This window comes from Macaca mulatta, chromosome 6, assembly GCF_049350105.2.
Source record: "Macaca mulatta isolate MMU2019108-1 chromosome 6, T2T-MMU8v2.0, whole genome shotgun sequence".
NCBI classification, from domain to species: Eukaryota; Metazoa; Chordata; class Mammalia; order Primates; family Cercopithecidae; genus Macaca; species Macaca mulatta.
The window spans coordinates 10,433,998-10,459,563 of record NC_133411.1 but is presented as its reverse complement, the minus strand read 5'-3'; the positions used below and the strand labels follow the sequence as shown (position 1 = coordinate 10,459,563).

The following is a 25,566-nucleotide window of genomic DNA, read 5'->3' as shown; positions in this document are numbered from 1 at the left end:
ATTGCTGAATGCCTGCAATGGAGGTTGCAGTGAGCTGAGATCCTGCCACTGCCCTTCAGCCTGGGCAATAGAGTGAGACTCCATCTCAAACATAATTTGTTATCTTCAAAAGTCTACCAGTGCAATTGAAAATGTGGGTATCATGTAGGATGTCACTGTACTTGAAAAGTTCTATGCCAGTTAGATGTTGACAGCAGTGAGGATGGAAGGAAACTGGCAGTGAGGAAAGTATTGTGGGCCGGAAGCTGGTGCAGGGACAGGAGGGACTAGTCAGCTCTCAGACTCCCCCAGCTGGCTCATGGGCAGCGTGTGTTTTGTCTCCAGATTGTCTCATGATTGGCCTTGGTCTAAACTTTTATTAGACACCAACAAATATTTCTGTCAACACTGTTGAAATGTCTTTATACATTTACTTGGCTTCTGCCTTCATTTGCTCTAGTACAAAATACAAATCTACCTTCCTTAATTCTTCTTTTCTCAGTTATAAGCAAGCCTCTAACTCACATGTTCAATAGGAACTTGTAATTTTTTTCTTCGATTTTATAGTCATATTCATCAGAGACCAGTTGAGTTATTCTAAGAGAATGTCATTTTAAAACACCTGTGTCTTTCATAATTTATGGAGGTCAAAGTTAAGTTTTATAGTGTCTCTAGATGAAATGAGTCATTTAGTTAATATGCTCATGATGGCTCAACCTTTTCTTTAATGCTGGCTGCATTTTATTACTTTACATGAAGATACAAATGAACTTCATCTATTAAGGTCCCCACTGCTCCCTCCGAGAATATATTGTTGTGCTTAGTGATTTGTTTCTAATAGGCCGCTAGGGGAAGTGATGGGACCCAGGAATGAGTTATTCAATCCTAGAGTCAGTAAGAAAGAAACTTTGGTGAAGACGTAGAAAACCCATTCAGGTGTCTAGTGGGGAAACGAAGAATGGGCTTTAATATTGTGATTTTTGCATCTGCCAAATTTAATAGCTTTGTGATTTGAATTATTCAGCCCATTGGATCTATGTACTCCTCATATATTATTACTCCTAAAAGGAATCTGGTTTATTGCACGTGAATGTGCAATGTCAAATTTTATTCCATGGCATTTGAAAAAAAAAAAAAAAAAAGTAGATCCATACCAAGGGAAGAAAAACTCATATTTTTATTTACTATAGCCACAAAACTGAACTGTTACACTTTGGCAAACTCTTGCTTTTCACTTTGGTAATGACAGGAGAAAAATAGAAGTATAGAATCATTCCCCCAAGCTATACAACTAATACATTCAAAGAATCTAATCTCTTAACCTCTTGCACCACTGCCTTTTTCCCTGAAGAATGGCAATAGTCCTTATTACTACCTATTTACATCTGGGGTGTTATGAAGATTAATGAGATCACTTAAATGCTTTGGGTTGCTCAGAGCATTGCCCTATTAGGGAGACTGACCCTACGTGCAACATTTGGTTAGCATTTACAGTTGGCCAGGGGTCAGAAGCATTACTTCTTCATGTTGGAAAGGCTGGTGGCTTTTCTCGTGAACCTCACACATATTGTTTTCCCTCCTCTGTGCTCGCACAATTGCAAGATAAAGTGATTGCCTCTTGTGTAATACCCTGGAGGACAGCCACTTGCAGGCTTCCATAGATCTTACTTTAGTTTGTGAGTAGCCCAACACCAGGGAATATCAATTTTTTATCCCCTTTAGAAGGTTTTCTTTCTTTTTGTAACCTTTAACTTTGTAGGTCATTGACCTAAACTGTGATGAATCAAGCTGTCTTGAGAGATTGCAAGTCCCTTATGTTGCCAGCTGGCTTGGAATTTTTCCTACAGCAAAAATGCATTTGGAGTTGTACGTGGGGCCAAATAGTTCGAGGAAAGAGATTTGAGAATAGCAGAATCCACACTATGTTTTGTCAGATTCTACTTCTTGGGATGTGATTAGGGAATTCTACAGCTGTTTTACTTATGGTTCATCTTTTAAAATATTGTTTAAAATAGCTGAAAATTGTAATAAGATAAGGTGAATACTAAATTGTTTGTGTAGCGAGGCATTTGACTACTTAGGTTTTACATGGACCATAGTCATTTATTAAACTAATATTTAGGCCAGGCGCGGTGGCTCACGCCTGTGATCCCAGCACTTTGGGAGGCTAAGGCGGGAGGATCACTTGAGGTCAGGAGTTCAAGACCAGCCTGGCCAACATGGTGAAACCCTGTCTCTACTAGAAATACAAAAATTAGGCATGGTAGCACGTCCGTATAATCCCAGCCACTGGGGAGGCTGAGGCAGGAGAATTGCTTGAACCTGGGAGGCGGAGGTTGCAGTGAGCTGAGATCATACCATTGTACTCTAGCCTGGGCGAAGAAGCGAGACTCCATCTCAGAAAGAAGAAAAAAAAAAATTAAAAGCACCTACCAACTCTGTGCCTTAAAAATCAAACAAATAAAAAGCAACAAAAATATAACCAATCAACTGGCATGAATATACACATTAAATAGATGTTGATCTGTATAAGACGATAAATAGTTCTGACAGGTGGAGTGTTACAATTTTTAAGAAAGCTTCATCAGCTGATTTTATTATTAACAAATACATAAGTACTTATTACATAAATTTATACTATTAAAGAATTATTGTATCTATTTTATATGTTGAGGTTTCTTTTAAGATTATTTTGAAATAAGTTACTCAGTTGTGAAAAATAACACATGAAAAACACTTCTCAGGAAATGATTTAAATTTGCCATAATAAAAAGATTTTTGTTAGATGGCCATTTATTCATAGAACTTAGGCATTGTGTGTGTGTGTGTGTGTGTGTGTGTGTATATATATATATATATTTTTTTTTTTTGAGACGGAGTCTCACTCCGTCACCCAGGCTGGAGTGCAGTGGCGCGATCTCGGCTCACTGCAAGCTCCGCCTCCCGGGTTCACGCCATTCTCCTGCCTCAGCCTCCCGAGTAGCTGGGACTACAGGCACCTGCCACCACGTCCGCCTAATTGTTTGTATTTTTAGTAGAGATGGGGTTTCACCGTGTTAGACAGGATGGTCTCGATCTCCTGACCTCGTGATCCGCCCGCCTCGGTCTCCCAAAGTGCTGGGATTACAGGCCTGAGCCACCACGCCCGGCCGGCATTGTGTATATCTAAACATGGTCATAGTCTTTGGGGAATTTGTTGTATTTAAATACATTGAGATAATTGTATAGTTTATCTCTTTCATTTCATAAGTTAAGAAATAGGGCTATTTTTAGAATTAGGTACGGGCAGGGAGTTATTCAGGCAAAATAAAAAGAGAGAAAAGAGGTGCTATTTAAACAGCCAGACCCGTAGGCTCAAACTGTTCTCCTCATGGGGAGACATACGTCACAGCCAGATCACAGTCCCAGAGGTGAAAATTGATGGCCTAGGATCAAATTTGTTATTAGCAGAACTAAGACTTGAATTTTCTTAAAATGGTTTGTAAATGGTCCTGTAAATGACCAGTGAAGATATGAAATACTCATAGCATAAGAGCTGTTGCTGTGTTTGTTTCTGTGGGTGTGCATGTTTGGTGCAGGTGAAATTAGGAAGGGGACATTGAATGACTAATAGGTGAGGCCATGAGGCATAATGGGACAAGGGACATTAAGACGGGAGGCTTTGTTTCTAATCCCAGGACTTTCTCTGAAGCCTTACACTATTGGACAAATCTCACTGCACTTCTTAATTTATAAAAGTTTCCTCATCTATAAATCGAGGGGTATATACTTTTTCGTGACAGCTTAGTTCTCGATTTCTTAGACTCTATATTATTAGATTAAAAATATGAGAATGGGGTAAAATAATCACCAATTTTTATCTTGCAACCCAGAAAATACTAGAAAAAGAAAAGTTCAAATCCTCTGGTGCTTTCCTTCCTGGGGTATCGGATGTGGTGATGGTGATGGTGGTGGTGATGGTATTTCATAGTAAGCGTGCCCCTCCATCCTCTCTGCCCCTTCCTTTCACCTATTGAATACCTCTGCCATATTGATTTGTTATTGCTTGTGAGATAATTGGAAGGGCACCATAGCTCTCTGGTATTTGGAAGGAGAAGAGGTAGATGGTTGAACTCCTCTAGCAATGTTTCTGGACAGGCGGGGTACCTTACAACCCATTGGAAGTTGAGAAGCAGAAAAATAATGATCAGAAGAGTTATCTTTGCTTATGGAGATGTGGACTGAGAATGTAGCATATTTTTTATTATAAGCCGTTACCTTCTTCTGTGGAAAACACCTGAAAACTGGAAGCAGGTGTTGCATACGGGAATCTCTGTGTCTCCTCCACTCCCGACCCAAGTAGACAGAGAGCTCTTCGCTTGATCTGCACAGAGCTCTACAGAGCACTGCAGACTCTGCTATCATCTTTTCTCAAAGGGCCTGACAGCATTTCCAGCTCTTCCTTTGGCTATGAGAGCTTCTTTTCAAGAAAGTTTCCGGAGACAGATACCATAGTGTGCACATAAATGTGCACACGTATGTGTGTGAGTATGCAAGAAAGAAGGAACCATGAGATATCACCAAAGCTCTTAGGTAATTCATTTACTAAATGAATGAGTTTCTTTTATTGGAAATATTTACTGAAGAAGTCTTTCTTAAAATTGCCAGTGGGTTGAAAAGGGGTAGGACCACTGGATTCCAGGACCAATGACAAAATAAACATAGAAGTTGGCACCATTAATTGATGCTTACAGTAGGTCAGACTTCATTCTAAGTGTTTTTCTTAGATTTAAACCTCACAACAACGCTAGGGGATGGGTTTGATTATTAGCTCCATTTTACAGATGAAAAGACTAAGGCGTAGAGAGAAATGCTTTCTTCCTGAGATTGTATAGAGGCAGAACTCCAGCTTTTGCATGAATATTCTTAATCGCTAGGTAATACTGCCTCCCATAGCAAAGGGGCAGCCTCTTGAAACCAGAAAGACAGTGAGAAATATGTGGGAGTGGGGAGCTGAGCTGCCCATAGAGGCGATGGGTGTGCAATGCCAGTGATTTCCCTGGTGCCGCTGTGTACTAGTCTGTTCTCATGCTACTAGAAACACCGGAGACTGGGTAATTTATAAAGAAAATAAGTTTAATTGATTCACAGTTATACATGGCTGGGGAGGCCTTAGGAAACTTGTAATCATGGTGGAAGGTGAAGGGAAAGCAAGCTTGGGCCTTCTCACATGGTGGCAGGAGAGAGAAATGCAACCCGGGGAAATGCCAGATGCTTATAAAACCATCAGATCTCATGAGACTCACTCAGTATCATGAGAACAACATGAAGCAACCCGCCCCCATGAGCCAATCACCTCCTACTAGGCCCCTCCCTGGACACATGGGGATTACGGGGATTAAAATTCCAGATGAGATTTGGGTGGGGACACAGCCAAACGATATCACACGTAAGCCCCACTTCTGAAAGCCTTGTCTGCGTGTGTGTGTAGATTTCTCACTTCCCTTAGAGGAGGTGTGCTGGTTTCTAGGTCACATTGGGTGAAAGCTTGGCTGATGTTGAGATGCGAGTCACCCTCCAGTGCCAGCTACCTTGGCTGCTTCAACATACTCTTCTGTGTGTGCACCAAGTTCACATTTGTTCCTCTGAAAACGACTGTTGTTGAGACAGGATCTCTCTCTGTCGCCCAGGCTGGAGTGCAGTGGCAGGATCGTGGCTCACTGGAGCCTTGACCTCCCAGGCTCCATCGATCCTCCCACTTTAGCCCCTTGAGTAGGCAGGACTACAAGCATGCATCACGACACCTGACTTATTTTTGTGTTTTTTCTTTTTTGTGGAGATGGGGTCTCCCTATGTTGCCTAGGCCTGTCTAGAACTCCAGGGCTCAAGTGATTAGCCCACCTTGGCCTCCCACAGTGCTGGGATTACAGGGCAATGTGCCTGGCCTGCAGATGACATTTCTGTTGGAGTCCTAGACTCATGGCACCGACTAAATCAAAAGACTTTCCTGTAATATTCCCTCCCCTCAGAGGTATCCTTTACCTGGTTTTTCATAGAGGGCTGCAGCATTATAATAAAGGACAGGGGAACTTTTCCTGAAATGGCTTTGTGATGGAGGTGGCGTGTGCCAAGCAGTGCTCTGGGAGCTTCTCTTGGGGTATATCAGAGGTGAGACTGGAAAGGTAGAAAGAGTGTGTTAAGGAGACTATTGCTGTGGTTTGGGGAAGGCTGTTTTCACTCAGTTTAGAGAGGTGGTACGCCCATGTGAGGGGGCAAATTGTGTGAAACCTGAATGCCCGGGAGGCAATGCCTGGATTCATGAGATAACTGAATGTGAGCCTGGTCCTCTTTCATCCTGCAGCTGTGTGTGTACATGTGCTTCTGAGTGCCAGCTGGCATGGGGGCTTCGTCCTCCCTAACTCTGTCCATACCATAGGGATGTTTCTTGGTCATCTCAAGGCTATACCCTTGGGCCACTTTGGCTGTCACTTGTCACTTCTACTGGGACATATGTCCAACTTATATATTTACCCCCCTCCCCACGATAGTGAAAATAGTCAACATTTATGCCTTATTGTTGTTGTAAAATTTCTCTCTTTGTTCCATAGAAGTGACCTTGGACCAGCCCATTATAACAACATCCTTGGCTTCTTGGAGATCCTGCCTCATGTTCATTTGCATCTTAGTTTGTTTACCTTTATGTGCCAGCATCTTCTTGCCATTATTATTTGTACTGGGGCTGACTTTCTCCTCCCTTCCTCTTTGGGGTGCTGTTGGTGCACATTCCTGCCCCATCTTCCCATTTACATGATGCCAGGATTTCAGTTAGAGGCCGAAGCGAAGAATACTGAGGGAGGTGAATGAGTTATTTCTAAAACCTGCAACACTAGAGTCCAAAGCCCGGTGTAACTAATCTGTATTTTTTTTCCCTGTGCTCTACTGATCTCCATTGCATATTTCACTGTTCTTCCCCTTCTTTGTTGAAATTGATAGTTTTCTTTTCTCTGATTTCCTATTTTGCACTTGGGCAGTGAAACTGACTCTTTGAAGCCCTTGATGTCATCAGTTTCCTTTGGTTTATATTTCTTTCTTTTCTTTTTTTTTAAACCAAATTCCATAAACTGAAAATTATATTTATGTGTGTGTATATATATATACACACATAAATACCCTGATATGTATCATACTTGCATATATACACACACACACACGCACGCACTATTTATTTATTTATTTATTTTTGAGACAGGGTCTCACTCACCTTGTCACCCAGGCCATAGTGCAGTGGGGTGATCACAGCTTACTGCAACCTCCACCTCCCAGGATCAAGGCATCCTCCTGCCTCAGCCTCCTGAGTAGCAGAGACCATAGGCATATGCCACTATACCTGTATAATTTTTGTATTTTCTGTAGAGACAGGTTTTGCCATGGTTCCCAGGAGCCTGGCAACCTCCACCTCCCAGGATCAAAACATCCTCCCGCCTAAGCCTCCCAAAGTGCTGGGATTACAGGTGTGAGCCACCATACTGCACCCAAGTTCATAATTCTAAACTTTTATTACATACTGAATCCATCCTACAAGGTAGAGTACTGTGAACCTCAGAGCATTGCTTGAATTCAAAATCTTAATTATAAAACATAGGGAATTTAGGTGATGATTAAAAAGGAAGACCTATGAGGAATGTTTTTACATCATCTTGCTTAAGTGAAACTCGGTTTCAGAATGGAATGCCCATGTCCTTTTATTTATTCCATATAGATCAAGAGAGCCAGTTAATGACTTACACTTACCGTAATTATGTACAAACACACCCCACTTATTCGTTAGCTTTCTCACCAATCTCAAATGTGTATTTGTTGACATCTTGAATTCCTCTTTGTACTCTAAGATCCAAGGAAAGTAGTGCTAACCATATTCTTAGAAAGAAGATGCTTTTGAAGTCAAAATTATTATTTTATTTTCTTTGTTCTTGAAATTTTTATAAACTCTTCACTTTCTGGGATTGATTAAAAATAAAACTGCTCTCTTTTTGTATTTTGTAGAAACTACCTCTTCAGGTTACAGCTTGAGGATCTGTCTCTCATCCAGGTAGGTGCAATTTATTTTTCTCAAGCTTTCATTTTCCATTCAATTAACTCACTGTTTGAGGAGATGAAGACAGATGTATGTAAAGGTGTTAATCCAGGCTGAGCAGGCGCTCATTTCCTCAGCGGGTCAGGCCTCAGGACTAAGGCTGCCCTACTTGTTATGAGTCATCACCTCCCTTAATTCCCAATTAGCCTTTTCCTCCTGCCAGGTGGCCCTCTTTGTTCCGTGGATATGATCCTGATTTATCCTTCCTTAGATGAGAGACCATTCAAGGAACATTACCTCAAAGCCTGGATGCATTCGTTTCCCCACAGCAATCATCGATTATTATTTTGATGCATCAATTTCTTGTAAAACAGTTTTGTTTCCTCTTTATAATTTATATTAACATAAATATGAATACTTGGGTTAAAAGCTAACTCTAACAAAGAATAAAGGGAAATAGATCAAAATGAAATTTACCTCCTTCTGTTGTTGCGGTTTGGACAATGGATCTGAGATCTTGTGCTTACATGAAGTATTTATTTTAGTAGCAGATCTGAGTCACAAAAGCCCACTTTTCCCTCTAGTCTTTAAAAAGTGTCTCCTAGAAAATAAGAGAGTTAAGACACAAATATCTTCTTCGCCAAGATTCTGGAACTCCCTGTGGACCATGCCAGAATCTTTGGGCTGTGTAGAGTTTGGAAAAAGTTCTTCAACCCATTTTAGTCTCACTCTCATGTACTAGAGCTCTAAGAAGTGATTGGAGAGGATTTTATATTATTTTATTCTCTCTTTAATGCTGCTGCTTTTGAGCATTCAGGGATCTTCAGAGCTAGGTTTTAGTATTAGATCTATCTTTTACTTTAGCAGGGTGTTAAAATCAGCCAATCCCAAGCTAATATTGATTAAAAAGCAAGGGCTTTGAAGACACATGGACCTTATTTGTGATCTAGTTCCATAACTTTCTAGGAATTATTGGTTACTCATCTGTGAAATGGCCACAGATCACTACCAACTCCATATTAGCATGGTAAAATATAAGTAAGACATTCAAAAGAGATAAAACATAGCAATTTATCAGTAATTTTTATTGTTTTTGATTTTTTAAAGTGCTAATAATAATAATCTCCATTATAATAGTTTAATCACAATTGACAATAAATTGTCTTTCTACTGCAATTTAGTATATATCTGGAGTCTTTCATTGAGCTAATTGAGTGGTAAAATTATGAATTTATTATTAAGGAATCAGAATGATCAGCGATTTGAAGACATTATTTTCGGTGAAATAAGCCAGTAACAGAAAGACAAATACTGCAAGAGCTCACTTATGTGTGAAATCTAAAAAAGACAAACTCTTAGAAGCAGAGAGTGGACTGATGGTTTCCAGGGGCCTGGAAGGTCAGGGAAGGTGTTAGGGAGATGTTGGCCACAGGACAAAAAATTCCAATTAGAAAAAGGAATAAGTTAAAAAGATCCATCGTATGACATAGTGACTATAGCTACTAACAATGTACTATATGCTTGAAAATTGCTAAGAGAGTAGATTTCAAGTGTCCTCACAACCTAAATAAATAAATAAATAAACAAATAAAGGTATGTGAGATACTTGCATGTTAATTAGCTTGATGTAGCCATTCCACAACGTATACATATATCAAAGTGACATGTTGTACGCTATCAATATATACAGTTTTTATGTGCCAATAAAAAAAAGCGATCAAAAATTTAATCAAAATGCCATTTTAAAGATTGTTTTAGACAACATTTTCTAAAATCTGTATCTTTTAGTAGATAGAAACTACATATATTCATTTTGATTCTCATGGTATACTCTCTGGCATATCACATGTGTTAAAAAGTGAGCTTGTGTGTGCACAAGCATATATTTACATATACACATTTATTTCCAAATTTACTAGCTCTGTCAGCTAAGAGGGTTTAGAAGTATTGTCTTAGTAGCAGTGAACACACTTCATACATGTTACTTTGTTTCTAAACTTAATTCTCCATGAAAACAGATGAAGGATTTCTTGAGAAGTGACTTAATCTAGAGTTGGGCAGGGAGAACTCAGATAAGACTGGAAGAGCTTGTTGTTTCAGAAATTAAGGAAAATATTTAAAGAATGATGAGGGTGTGTCACAAGAAACTAGGAGCCAGCTTGAAGTGAGCTCACTGAAGAAATCTGGGACAGTTTGATTGTCAAAATAGATAATGCCAGTAGTAGATTATAACACATTGAAAAACATAAGAATCCATGAGTAGATACTAACATAAAACATAAATGAATGAGTAAACACATGCCAACTAATAAATATTGAAGGAATAAATTGATTAGGAGATCATGATTTGGCAACCATTATACTAAAAATTGACTTAGGTAAAAGTGATCAATGGATGCTTAATTTATGGGTCAGAGTTTGATGACAGCCAGAATATTTTTATTAATAGTAGTCTTAAAGTACTTACCTATATGATACTTATTAATTACAACAGGGAAACTTATAACTTGATAGTAAAGAAATCTGGCAAATAGCCCATGACCAAATAGTCAAAGATCAAGGGGAACTTCACCAGCAATGGGACAGAGTTCAGTGATTTGATGCGTGGAGGACACAACAAGATGTCCTTGATATTTCAGCCAAAAATTATGACTACTAACCTTATGAGGAACCATCAGATACACTGAGGGACATCCCACAAAAAAAAAAAAAAACTGGCCTCTACCCTTCAGATATCACAAAGTCATGAAAGGTATGAAAAAAGAATAATAAAGAGCTATTCCATCACAAAGCTGAACAAATAGACATGGGGTTCAAATGCAATACTTGACTCAAATTGAATCTTGGAGCAGATATATTTTTTCTTACTCTAAAGGACATGATTGGGACAACTGGAGAAATTCAGATGTCTGGATAAGATAGTAGAAATGTATTAATATCAATTTGTTGATTTTGATAACTGTAATGTAGGAGAATGTCACTGTTTTTTGGAATAACATGCTAAAATATATAGGGGTAATGGGTATCATTTGTGCAACTTATATCAAAATAGCTTTTAAAATTGTTATACACATACATACACAGAAGCTATACATGTGTACAGAGGCAAAAGTAATAAAGCAAATATGATACAGTGTTAACAGGGGAATCTAGGTGAAGGACTTATGAAAGTCCATTGTGATATTTTTGCAAGTTTTACTAACATGATGTCCAAATAAATAGATGCAAAAAAGTGAGGAGATGTATTTCCATTAACTCATGTGTATATATTTTTGTGAAGTCAAGGAAACTAATTGTACTTTTCTCATCATTGCCTCCCTTGGTCTTGGCTGCCTTCGGTGGAAATCAGGTTGCAACTATTGATGGGATTAATGAGCTATTACTGAAGTGTAGGATGCCCATCAGTACCACCACCTGGTGAGAGCTTAGTCTACTGACATAGCACCAAGCAAGAAGACAGTGACTGTTTGAACTGCGGTTTTGAAAATGCAGCTCTAATGATAGAGGTCAGACTGCGGTACCATTGGTGCAAAGCAGGGCAGCTCTGCTTTTTCATATTCTGTGGCTGTGTACGGAGTTCTGTAGCCTACTGTTTACTTAGCCTGGAGAGAGAAGGCTGGCACTTCTTCATGACACACTTTTTTTTTTTCTTTTTAATATATCACATGTCTCCAGCAAAGAGGTCTTGTTGGTTTCTATGAATATTTTATTTTAATTTACATAACAGTTCCCAAGGGTAACAGAAAGGAATAAGCACACTGGTAGACAAAGGGTGTGATAACAGTGCTGTCTGAAAGAAGCACCATGTGTGCCAAATAGGCAATTTAAGGTGATCTGCTAGGCACACTGAAAAAAGTACAAAGAAGCAAGGGAAATGACTACTAACAGTATATTTTACTACCTTAATATGTCCAAAATATTTTAATTTCAGCATAGAATCATTATAAGAAATTAATGATCTGTTGCACTTTTTTTTTTTTTTTTTTCTGGAACTCAGTCTTCAAACTCCAGTGTGTGTTTTATATTTCCATCACATTTGCATTTGGACCAGCCAGAGCTGAAGTGTTCTGGGTGGCTGGTGTGCCCCACTGGAAAGCGTAGTTTTAGATAATAAGTGACAGAACATTTGACTTGTGTGCCTTCAATTATTACGTAGAAAGATTGTTTTCTACCACAAATCATGGGGGTTGATTTGTATATCTCAGGTTAATATTTTTCCCCTTTTCTGTCTCCAAAGTTAAAAATTATTGTTTAAATGTAGAAAAGTGATGAAACAGATCAAGGAGGACAACCAATTTCAAGAAAACTGGAGACAATGAGAAATGAATGTGCTTCACCAGTAGACTTTATTTAACACTAGACAGGGCATCCTTGAGTTCTGCCCCTGTGCGGGACAGAGGTTCACCTCCAGGTGGCAGTTTGCATTACCTGTGTCTCTCCTGATCACCTGGGGGCAGTTTCTACCTTGTCTGGTCATGTCATGCTGCGTATTGTTTTCCAAACTGTAGGCTATTTTCCAACTTGAAGCATTTGCTCTTGCTGTCCTGTCTCAAACACCTTCACCCTCTTTATCTTCTTTTTCTTGGAGAAAAAGACTGCCCATCCTCGAGTTTCACTGGAGACATCACCTCTTGGTAACCCATCCTGTGTCTGCTTGGCTGGTGACCCTCTGAGGCATTTCACAGCCTCATAGCCTTTATTTCTGACTAGTACTTATTGCCTCGTGTTGAAATTCATTCCTGTATTGTAAGAAGTGTTTTCTTTCTTTTTATTTGTTCAGAATTAGATGAAATTATTAGATTATGTTACCTGGAAGGTGGTAGAGTCAAAACAGATGGCTTACAAATTTCCATCCCTTGGTATTTAATATGTTCACTCTTCCCTAACCTTTTAAAACTTAACGCTAATGGAGTGGTAGGTATACATGGTATTTTTGTCCCTAAATTCAAGAAGAGAAAAGAAAAGTAACGTTAACCCAGAAGCTAGAGTAATAAGAAATGCTTTTGGAAGAGACATCCTAAGACACTTGTGTGCATACTGTCACCCCAGGGGACAATTTGTGGATGAGACAGGTAATTCCTGACTGATATATTCATTCCTTACATACCAGCCGCTTGTCTTCTCAATACTGTTTTTCAATTTTCCTATCTCCCAATTTTTTTCTCCTGCTTTAACATTGGTTTAGCAACAATGATGAGAAAGCAGATGTTGAATAATGATTCTTTCTTTTTTTCTACTTAGTGACATTCATAGGATTCTGGAGACCCCACTGCATTGTCCCTGTCAACTGCCCTGAAATCAAGGGTGGGACTTTCCGTCCAGCAGCCAGCACACTTCCTGGCTGCAGTAGGAGCACGGGGACACCGCCTTAGTGCACCCTCTCCAGTCCCCTCCCACCATTCCCCAACCTTATGATATCTATCAAGGCACTGTCACACATGGCGGCTCAGCTCTGTAGAACCATACTGAAATTCAGTGATGAGAAAAATAGGCTTTTGTGGGGTGGCTTCTGAAGGAGAAAACTCACTTCCAAGTCAGGTTGCCTGATAAATCTGGTGCAAGTAATATTTTGGACATGGAGTCAACATACTTCAAATCACAAGTCTCTTCCCTTTTGAGAAAAAAAAAAAAGAATCTTGTCTTTTTGACACACTAGAAACATCACTGGTGGAGTTGCTAAAGACATGAAGATTTGAGCAGGAATTGGGATACAAGTACTCTGTTACCCTGAGAGAATGTTATCTGCATGAGGTAAATCTCTTGGCATGACCATATGCGTATTTACATATAAATGTACCATGAAGTAAAATGGCTATATTTGGAATATTTCTTGTGATTTTCAGACAGCTATGCCTTAGCATACTAAGAGAAGATGTCTCTTAACATCTAAAGACCAAGATTTGCTTTTAAGGAAATAAAACCTGTTTATCATCAATGACTAGAGAATCAAATATTAATTTATTTTCACTTATAGGGCACCTTTTTGATCAGAGACTATGATTTTTTTTTTTTTTTTTGCAACTCACTGCGTGCTGAAGTTTAGCTATCTCATGTTGAAAACCAATCGTTTTCAGGCATAGCGATGGTTGACCATAATTTGTTTCTTCTACCTCATGTCATAATCATAGATTCAAATCTTCAGTATCAGTTTTCTTCTCACCTTAATCATGAAGATTATTTATAAGAACAGAGCTTTTTGAAAAATATAAAACTGCAGCTGGCCTCAAGACTAATTCACAGCGTTTGCCCATCTGGGATCCCACCGCAGATGGCTGGAGGTAGATGCTCGCTGAACAGAGTTCAAAAAACACAAAGGGGCTGCAGCTCATTTAACCTCACTGTCTTCCTGAAATTCTTTTGGGAAATAGCTCCAAATCCATTTTTATATTGTTTTGTTACTAACGGAAAGAAATTCACTGCCTGTTTCTCACTCACAACTGCTGGGATAAGCAGAAAAAATGAAATCTGTGTTCCAATTTGCCACCTGCCTCTCTATGGTTTCTAAATTGAAACCTGTTAAATCTCTCTGACTACATGATCAATATTGGCAGAGAATTCTCTCAAAAGTTAAAGTGGATATTAACTTCTTTCCTGTATATCTGGGTTGGGGGGGATTGAGTGTCAACATAAGTCAATTTTTAGATTAGAAGTTCTCAACTCCCGACAATTTTACCTTCTGGGAATATTTGGCAATATCTGGGGACATTATTAGTTGTCACAACTGGTGGGGAAGCTTTGACTGGCATCTAGCGGGTAGAGGCCGGGGGTTGTACCAAACCTTCTACAATGCACAGAGCAGGACCTCCCTATTGAGCGAAATTTACCTGGCTCTGAATGCTAACAGTGCCAACATTGAGAAACCCTATGTTAGTTGATTGTTGTCTCAGTTTCCATATGTTTTAAAGAAGCCATTTTCTAATCTGTGATATTAAGATTACTTAATTGAACATATAAGATCTTTGATGTGCTTAGGGAATTTTTTGGTTTAGATTTCTTCATATATATGTTGAATATACATGTCTCCATATATGAAGAAATCCAAACAGTAAAGATTCATAGTTTGCATATATATATACACACACACACACATACACACACACACACACCCCCGTATGAATCTTTAGTGGCCAGTTCTAAGGAAGCTGCTGGGATTCTTGAGTTTAAATTACTTCCTATTATTAATATGAAATTAAATTTAAAAATAAATTGAGGCAATTTATAATACCCCCTCTAATGGGTCATAACACTATAATATAACTACCCTCTGTTGGAATTCTTCTGTATAATTTAAAGCATGATATATTAATTAATAATTTACAATAACTTCCAACAAGATATTCGCATTGATTAATTTTTTAAATTATGTTTTATATTTATCGGGCAAGGAGAGACTTGTCTCCCCCACAGCTCTCAAAAGTCATGATTCTGAGCTCATTTTTTTTTTTTTTTTTGCCTATCTTTATCATATGTTCTTAGTGTCATAGAAGTGGATTTTAAAGATTATTTTTATTAAAATTTTTCAGGAGTTAAAAACTGAGGTGTGTTGATCATAGTTAAGGTATTATTGGAACATAGACATTCATTTGCATGTTGTTGGCCTATAAGAATAAGTTTTATTTGGAATCCAGACATATTGCATTTTATTTTTTTGTAACATAACATCTGTGGCTACTATTCAACTAACTTGACCAGTAGCAACAGAGACTGTCTGGCCTACCAAGCTTAAAATATAAACTAAACTCTCCCTTTAAGAAAAGGTTTGTCACCTATTATCATACCTAGTACTTAGCAAGTTCTCAATGAATATTTCCTGAATTGATAAATGAACACAATATGACTCAGTTATTTATTTATTTTTAGTTTATCAATGTTTGATTGGTGTGTTTATTTGGACTCCCTGTGTAATAATTACATGATCCCCAGTTGATCTTGACCCAGAAGTTTGTAACCTGAGACAGTGTTACCAACCGTCCTCCTCAGATTCTAGGCCCTTATATTTCATTTCTCCTCAGATTCTAGGTTCTTACATCTGTTCCCTTGGTGAAGATTTTCTGTCAGATGCTGTTTTATATACCCATTTATTCAAACATATTTACTCTACTTTTTAAATAACGTTCTGGAAGATTTATAGTTGATTATGTATATTTTATGTAGATGAGGACTAAGATTTTACTAGTTTCAGAGAATATGAGCCAAGTTGAGTTAACTGCCGTTAAAACAATTCCGCCCTCCTAGAAGCTGAACACTCACATGCAGAAGACTTATTCCTCCCTTGCAAGTGAGTCCAGTGCGGTCTGTGGGGCTTGGCTCCATGCTGCCATTCAGGAGGCCACAGTGTCCTCTGTCTCATGGTATCCTATCTTCAACCCATGCCTCCAGGGGCAGTAGGGAAGAAAGACAAAGTCGAGTGGAGGATCATGCAAAGGATCATGCCATGCCAGAAAGTGCATCCCTTGTGCCTAAATTCCACTGGCCACAACTCAGTCACATAGCTTCAAGAAACCGCAAGGCGGGTTGGGAAGCGTGGTTTGTATGCATTCAGACACTGACAGATATTAGCATTTTCTCCTAGTCAGTGCTAGGGAAAACAAGACTGGCCCCTGGGGATACACTTAACTGTTCCCTGTTCTACCCTCATCTCACCTTGCCTTACCATTCTAATTTTTTGCTACATACAAACAGATTTCTTCATGCTTCTAACATTTCTGTAAATAACAAGCAGGAATACTTTGAGCAAGCCACTTAACCTTTCTGTACCTCAGTTTTCTCTATAGTACATGTTGGAGAGGACAGCCAGGAAGAACAGTACACTGGGTTTATCCCTAAATTCTCTGTCAGGATTAAATTTTTAATATGCATTATCCTTCCACTTGCTCTTCTGTCATGCTTAAGTAATGCCTGAATTCCTGTTTGTTTAAGGAAAACATTCCCTACTAATTTGAAACTTGGCATTATGCTTATTTGATGTAACTTTAATGACCTAATTTGTCATGAAATCATGATGACGGCAACAAAAATAATAGCAGGCATCACTCATTATGCCCTTACTCTGTTCTTGGCTCTTTGCAAGCATCATCTCATTGAGTTCTCCAGTAGCACTAAAGTAGGGGTATTATTTTCAACATTCAACAGCAGAGGAGTTGAGGTCTAGAAGTTTATGTGGTTTAGCCAAGATCAGCCAGCTGTTAGGTGGTAGAGCTAGGGTTTGGACCTGGGTATGTAGGGCTCCAGAGGACAATTGCTGCTTTATTGTACTCATTTGTACTGGCCAAACTACCTCCTATAGTTGACGTCTGCCTTACAGTGAATATAACTGTTAATTTTTAATTGAAGTTCATATATGAGTTTTAGGTCAGGTACCCTGGAAACACAATCTGAGACAGGGGTTCTCAAGCATGTGATTTATTTAAGGCATGCTCTGAAAGGGTAGGGAGTGAGTGACATAGCAAAGAAAGGCAGTAGGCAAAAATTTACTGTCAGCTGGAGTATAGCCTCAATCCAATCCCAGATACAGCTCTGGAGCATAAATAGAACCACTGTTGATCCCATTTGAGGTAAGGGCTGTGGCGATTTATAACCAAGTCTCCCTTGTTCTTCGGCTGTCAAATTTGGAGTGTTTGGTGACGTAACTTCCTGGTGAGGTAGCTCTCATTAACCAGGAGCAGTTCTCTAAAGAGTTGGGAAGCTATGAACCAGGATCAGCCAACACTGACAGCAGCCAAGCATACAGTATCCTGTTTCATAAGAAGAGCTGGATGGGGTGCCAATAGCACCCACTATGATTGATAATACTCAATACTTTTAGGTATCTTACTTAGAGTTTTCCTGATGTTCCTGACTCTGACTGTACAGACACTAGTCTCTGCCACTGAAATGAAGTGTTTGTATGTCTTTGACAAAAAAATACATACTTTATTATTGAATTCATTCTTTTGTGTTGTGCATATCTTAATTTCTAATAACTCTCTTTATCCATTTCTAAATTGTTGCTTTGCTTGTGGCCTCAAAAACTAATTTGAAGATGCATGAATATTTTTGTTAGTCATGTATATCATTCAGTTTCATGAAATGAAGTCAGGCAATTTCTGTAATCCAATAGCAAACACTGTCTGACAATCACAAGCTGCTAGATAAATGGAGGGGTTCATTTCATTTATCTAAAATGCATTTCTCCTTCTATTTCAAAAATGGCCCCTGTACCTGCCATGACTGCTGAGTGACGGACATGCTCAGAATTCTCTGCCCTGTGTTCATTTCCCTTACCTGTATGCCCCTTGCAAAATGCCAACAAAAATAAATAAGCCGACGTACCAGGAAAACTCGTTGCTCCAAATTTTAGTAATGTTTTCTTGTTTGAGTAAGAGATCATGTGTTCTGTAAGCTGTCTCCCAATTACCTAAGAACCAAGTGAAAATAAAAAGCAAAGGGGAAACATAAATAATAAAAAACAAAAAAACAAAAAACGAGTCACATTGGCTGACCACTGTCTGGAGTGGATGGATTGAAACTCTTAATTTGGTGACTCTTTAACATGTAAGCCATTTGTCATTCAGAATTTATCGATAACTGTCACAGAGATGGGTAGAATCATTGTAGATAGGGCTGCGATGGGCAACACCCTTGTTTAACGTATGTTTGTCAAACAGTCCTTTTGCTGTGCTCTCATAGCTAACCTTTAAGAGTTTATATAATACTTCTTCATTAGAACACAATGTTTAATCTGCTTGTATCAATTCTTACTGTTGTGGGGGCTTTTGCCGCTTTTTCAAGTGATACTGTGTGATCCCTTCAATGATTTTATATGGGTTGGTTGTACAGTTTAATTTTTGAAATTCAGTTCTTTCAATTTTTGGTAATACTCAGTTATTATTTACATGCATCTTAGATTGCAGAGGCAAGTTGCCTATGCAGAAATTCCCTACTAAGAATAGTCTACTTCCTAAGAAAATAGACATGACTATACATGTAATTTTGGTAGTATTTGGAGTCCAAAGACCTCATGCAATTCATTGCCTAAAAATTGCTAAGCACCATTTGAATAAAAGAGCATCAAAATCACGTGCAATTTTAAACCATAGCCATTAGCTTCTGATTCAAGATGAAGGGAACATATTTACTGTTCTTTCATTGATTTAAAATAAAGCATTTAAGTGACAATACAGGTACATCAAAGGAAAATCTCTATAACACAAGAGACACCCTACCCAGCTCTCCTTATGGAATAGGGCACCCTATCCCTGGCTGTTGTGAGGGTTGGTTGATACTGGTTCATAGCCACCCCTTCCTCTGGAGAATTGCTCTTGGCTGATGAAAGTCACAGATGATCCAGTTAGTAAAGTTAGCAGTAGGTGACTTTAAATAATTATGATTAATATAAGGAATAAAGTAGAGGATAATTTAAATAGATTAATTAAGGAGTGGAGAATTTTACTAGAACATTAGAATAAAAAAGAATTGAATAAATTTTCTATAATTTTTAAAAACAAACAATATCTGACATATGGAATTAAATGAATAATTTTAACAGCAGATTAGACATAGGAGAATATTGTATTAGTGAACTGGAAGACCAGTCTGTGGAAAATATTCAAACTGAAGTACAGAGAGGAATTGGACAGGGTAGATAAAAGAGTATGAGACACACATAACACCTTCAAAACTCTGACTCACATACAACTTGAGTCTCAAAAGGACAAGAGACAGAAGAAGGCAGAAGCTATATGCCTAGTAATTATCACTGAAACTTTTCCAAAGTGATGAAAATTATCAACTCACCGACTAAGAAGTTCTGCAAACCTCAAATATGATAGATAACCACACCAGCACGTTATAGTCAGACTTCTGAAAACTGGTGGAAAAGGAAAAAGTCTTAAAAATAATCAAGTAAGAGAAAAAGACATAACCTTCAGAGGGGTAAAAATAAGATCCACAGCCAACTTTTCAAGAGAAACCACAAACTCAGGAGACAATGGAAGAATCAGTTAGAACCCAGATCTTCCTGCTCATTCACTTTGTGTCTCAACACAGTGGTTCCTCTGCCATGCTGGAAGAAGACAGAAGTGCAATTCTGGAAGATGACAAAGCTGCTGATACATTGGACCGGGGACCCAGATATCCCTTGAGAACTTCCCTTAAAGAAGGGGAGAGTTCAGTATGTGTGTGTGTGTGCGTGTGTGTGTGTGTGTGTGTATGTATATATGTCGTGTATATTGAGATCCCAGCCCTTCTCCCCAGTGTCGGTATTTCTCTTTGCATATATTTTATATGGATTTCGGTGTACACTTTTGTGGTATCTAATCAGCTTACAACTAGAACCTTAAGGATAGTGACACTGGTAGTCACTCCAATACAAAAAAATCCCGCCCAGAGTAAGTAATGATGGCTGGTCTACAAAGCAATGTGGGTGCCCAGCTCCAATGTTCTTGCAGTTCCCAGTATGAACAACACAGAGTGAACCAAATTAAATAAGAAACTTGGAAGGCAGAGAGACAAGAAATTACGATGAATGTCTTCTGAAATTAGAGACGATATTACCACCATGAAACAAGGAGAAAAGAAACATTCAGAATATTTAAAAAGCCTTCATAGATTATTTTGAAAACATGTGATCACAGAAATAAAAAGATCCATGGAAAATTTGTAAATAAATTTGATAAAAATTTCCCAGAAAGTTGAATAAAGACTAAGAGATGAAAAATGAAGGGAAATAGATGAATGGTTAACACACTAGGCCCAGGAAATAGAGGCTCCAATACAGGAGAGAGGGAGGAAAACATTCCTGGGATGAGAGCAAAGGAAGATAATTGTGGAACTGTTGTGCAGCGGGCCTTGGGAGCCACCAGTCCAGGCTGGAGTAGATGATACAGTTACCGAAGGCATCTTTCCAGGAGGATATCAATAATGGGATGTCTGAGGTGTCTGAATGCATTTAGACCAAAAGGAGACTTACATTTCGGTATGGGGGACAAAAAGATAATAACTCCATAGAAAAACAAGAGACAAGTATTGACTCTAGGAAATGTATAATTGTTTTGAGAAACAAGATGTAGTAAAATCTTATTTCATGGCCCATCTGTGAAGAGTATTTGCATAGTTATAAATATGTAGGCTCTGCATATTCCTGCAGAATCATCATAAATTAATACTGAGAAAGTGGGGGAGGGAGCATGCATCTATGTTGATGGTGAAAGAGGGATAAAGTAAAAAGGAGCCAGTAAATAATATTTCTAACTGAAAATACCAAGAAACAGCAGTAAAATATTATTAGTTACAAATTTGGAGAAAAATAGCAGTTAAAGGGTTGAAAGTTTTTGCTTTAAGTAAACTATATAGGCTGTATGACATAGAGGGCTTTCTTTAATATTTTATTTTAGATCTTGTAGATTTCTTTACGAATTGAGTGTATGTTTAACTTCAGCTAAAAATAGTATAAAGATGATATTATATTCATAAAGTATGAAGGAAATGACATGAAAAAGACACATCAGATCAATAAAGAAGTCACAAAAAAATAAGGACATGTTCTTTCATAGATATAGTTCATCGAAAATCATTAAGGAACAAATTAGAAGATTATAAAAATGACTTTATGAGGAAAGTAGATTTTTTACACAAATCACAAGGTTAACAAAGAGAAAGTGTTAATTATATGGAGATTATTTTTATCACTAAGAAAAATAGAATTGCTATTATATAGACGACAAAGATAAATAGATATAGAAGAGAAAACAGGCATACAAGAAAACTGCTCCAATTATAAAACAAACAGGATTATTTTGAGTAGTTGAGTCTAAGAAATGAAAACAACAAATTTGGGTGGAACATAAACACCACAGTCTATTTGTGTGTAATTTCTCAGGCTTTATTATAGTTCATGATAAAATCGATTTTCTGTAATGTCTATTTTGTTTTTCTTCAACAAGCGATCTTTCTTGTACAGAAGGGAGTATTTTGCTGGAGAAATGCTCATTGTTTCCCTTCTGCATGTCTTTGAGAATAATGCTAAAAGCAAGCTCAAATTTCAAAATGCGTTATTTTTAAAAATATTTTGTCTAGAATCTGTTAAACTTACAGTTTTCAAGAATTGTCGTTTATTTGTTTCTTTGGATTCTGATTAAGTGATTTTTAATGTATCCCCTTAAAAATATGTATTGGCACATTGTATTTGTACATATTGATGGGATAAAATTGATGCTTCTGTACATATATATTTGGCATAATGATCAAATCTGGGTATTTAGCTTATTCATCACCTCATGCATTTATCATTTCTTTGTGGTGAGAACATTTGAAAGCCTCTCTTCCAGCTATTTTATAATATATTATACCTCCTAGAAACATAAATGTATGCTACAAAGAAACATGTATCTATGTGTGTAAACTTTAAAAAAAATTAATGATATCTTTTGGGAAGTTTTTAGGAGTTGATATTTATGGTGAAGAAATAGGAAGTTCAGGCATTCTTTGAATCTATCCTCAAGTTCTTTTTAAAATATATTTAAGTTCCCAGCACTTTGGGAGGCTGAGGTGGGCAGATCACAAGGTCAGGAGATCGAGACCATCCCGGCGAACATAGTGAAACCCCGTCTCTACTAAAAATACAAAAAACTAGCCGGGCGAGGTGGCGGCGCCTGTAGTCCCAGCTACTCGGGAGGCTGAGGCAGGAGAATGGCGTAAACCCGGGAGGCGGAGCTTGCAGTGAGCTGAGATCCGGGCACTGCACTTCAGCCTGGGCGACAGAGCGAGACTCCGTCTCAAAAAAGATGTAGCCTTTTTTTGGTGTAACCTATTTGCCATTGAGGATTTGTTGTTGTTGTTGTTGTTGTTGTTGTTGTTTTTGTTGTTTTTGTTTTTTTTTTGAGACGGAGTCTCGCGCTGTCGCCCAGGCTGGAGTGCAGTGGCACGATCTCGGCTCACTGCAAGCTCCGCCTCCCGGGTTCACGCCATTCTCCTGCCTCAGCCTCCCGAGTAGCTGGGACTACAGGTGCCCGCCACCTCGCCCGGCTAGTTTTTTGTCGGGGTTTCACCGTGTTAGCCAGGATGGTCTTGATCCCCTGACCTCGTGATCCGCCCGTCTCGGCCGGCATTGAGTTTTTATCACTTGCCAGTGAGCCTTAAGGGCTTGCATAATATGATTTTACTCCTGTCTGCTGCTCACATTAAAACTTCTCAAAACAGATTTCAATGACATTTCACATTTTGAGATACCTGATGCTTATGAATTCGCTGCCTAGAATTTATCAACTCTGAGATAAGAGGCTGTCTTTAGAGAGTTGTCTCTGAGACAAATACCAAGTGTGACTTTCTTCCGTTTAAAATACTAAACATTACCTTTGGTGAAGGGAGTCATTTAGCTCATGTAACTCATGAGAAACACTTGGCTTGTAAATATAGTTGTCAGAGTTTTTTGGAAGTCACATTTAAACCAGTCAGTTCTGGCCATTAGAAAGAATATAAGTTGTCTGAACATATTATCTGTTTAGTAGTGTATTAGCTTTCTAGGGCTGCCATGACAAATTGCCACAAATGTGGTGGCATAAAACAACTAAAATTTTCCTTTTGCAGTGCTGGAGCCTGGAAGTCAGAAACTGAGATATCAGCAGGGCTCCACTCCCTTTGGAGGCTCTAGGGGAGAAATGTTCATTGCCTTTTTCAGTTCTAGTGGTTCTAGGTGTTCTTTGGTGTCTAACTCCAATCTCTGCCTCCGTTTTCACATGGCTTCCTTTGTGTGTCTGTGTGTCTAATATAGCCCTGAACTTTCTCTCATAAGGATACTTGCAACCGGATTTAGGATTGGCCAAGATTATCCAGGATGATCTCATTTTGGGATTCTTAATTACATTTGCTAAGATCCTTTCTCCAAATAAGGTTACCATTACTATTACCATTACCATTACAATGGTATATATCCCAAAAATTAGATATATATTTTGGGAGACCACCATTCAACCCAATTCAAGTAGTATTCGGGAGACCTTTAGAAGAAAATATTGCTGGGTTTATGCCTCTTTGTTTGGAAGAGATTCTACCTACCCATGGTGACGTAAGGCTACACCTTGTATTATGGCTGTAAGATTTGTTCTAAGTTACTACTCCTCTTTTTCTCCGTCTCAGAGTTTCTTGACCTCAGCACTATGGAAATGTAGGTCAGATAATTCTGTGTTGTAGGGGAGTGTCCTGTTTAGCACCCAGGACATGGCATTTGAAATGAGGAGAAATGGCCGGGTGCGATGGCTCACACCTGCAGTTGCAACACTTTGGGAGGCTAAGATGGGTGGATCACTTGAACCCAGGAGTTTGAGACCAGCCTGGGTAAGATGGCAAAACCCTGTCTCTACAAAAAATACAAAAATTAGTCAAGTGTGGTGGGGTGTGCCTGTAGGTCCAGCTACATGGGAGGCTGAGGCAGGAGGATCACTGGAGACTGCGGAGTTCGATGCTACAGTGAGCCATGATTATGCCAGTGCACCTCAATCTGAGTAACAGAGCAAGACCTGCCAAAAAATAAACAAACAAACAAACAAAAAACAGGAGAAACAAGAAGGTAGAATTTCAGTTTTTTGTTCATGTTTTGGATGTCATTTCAGTACTGTAATAATATCTGGAGGTGACAGCATTGGGAACTTCTGGCTCTTATTAGAGCAGGGCCCCTGAGGGACCTCAAAACTCTTCTGTTACTTCTCAGCTACATTTGAATATCTGAGGTCCAGCCCCATCAGGGAAGGAGATGTGAAGTGTGGCTCTTGTCTGTGCCATTTGGAGTAAGCACACTATGTTTTCCTGAAAATATGCTTTAGCATTTTAGAGTTTCAGTTGGGAGAGCAGAGAAAGGTGCTAACATTTATGGCCTCCTTCCCAAAACCTGTTCAAATGACAGATGTTTGTAAATGATCAAATTCTGCCTAAGTTTATACCTCAAGGGATGCTTAAAGTTGACATCTGAGCCCAACGCTGGCAAGGTTGACTTGGGTCATTAGTAAAGATTTTCTGCCAAGTCCTCCTCTCCCACTCCACTGGTCAGCACCCCACCCAAGATAGAAAGCTGGTGAAAATGCAAGGTCAGCTCAGAGGAAGTCCCCTGCAGGAGACGGACATGAATTCATCATCCCCAGCTTGCCTGCCTCCTGGGTGTTTGCTTGATTTCCTCCAACTGAATTCAAACCTTCCAGGCACATCTCTACTTGCTATTTCTCTTGCTCGGCACCAAACGTCTTCTGTCTATTCTCTCCCCCAACGCCAATTCCTGCCAGGTATTATTTTAATCTTCTCCCCTCTAATGCCAGGCTCCTTCTTCACCTACTCTCTTACCTGCAGTTCTAATATGCTTTTCCTCATACTGACAGGATTAGACTAGATGAACAGATGATCTCTAAGGGCCCTTTCAGCTCTAAGACTGTTGAGGTCTGCACACACATTAGCTAGAGATGTCCCCTTCTTCTGAACAGTGATGCCCACCATCAATGTCTAATTAATACTGAGAGTGCCGCAAATCTAACTCACTCTGTGCTTTTAATGGCAGGTTGACTGTGGGCTTG

General features: G+C 38.8%; 1 protein-coding gene across 4 annotated transcripts in view; it reads left to right on the top strand.

The window, feature by feature from the left end:
• SEMA5A (semaphorin 5A) overlaps nt 1–25,566 on the top strand; it is a 504,279-nt gene that overhangs the window by 224,543 nt on the left and 254,170 nt on the right. For all 4 annotated transcript variants that reach the window (XM_078003818.1, XM_078003819.1, XM_078003817.1 and 1 more), the window contains 1 exon segment: nt 8,002–8,047. Coding sequence is in view for 2 of the 4 variants with exons in the window: in XM_078003817.1 (XP_077859943.1) it covers nt 8,002–8,047 (46 nt within the window). In the remaining 2 variants the exon portion in view is untranslated.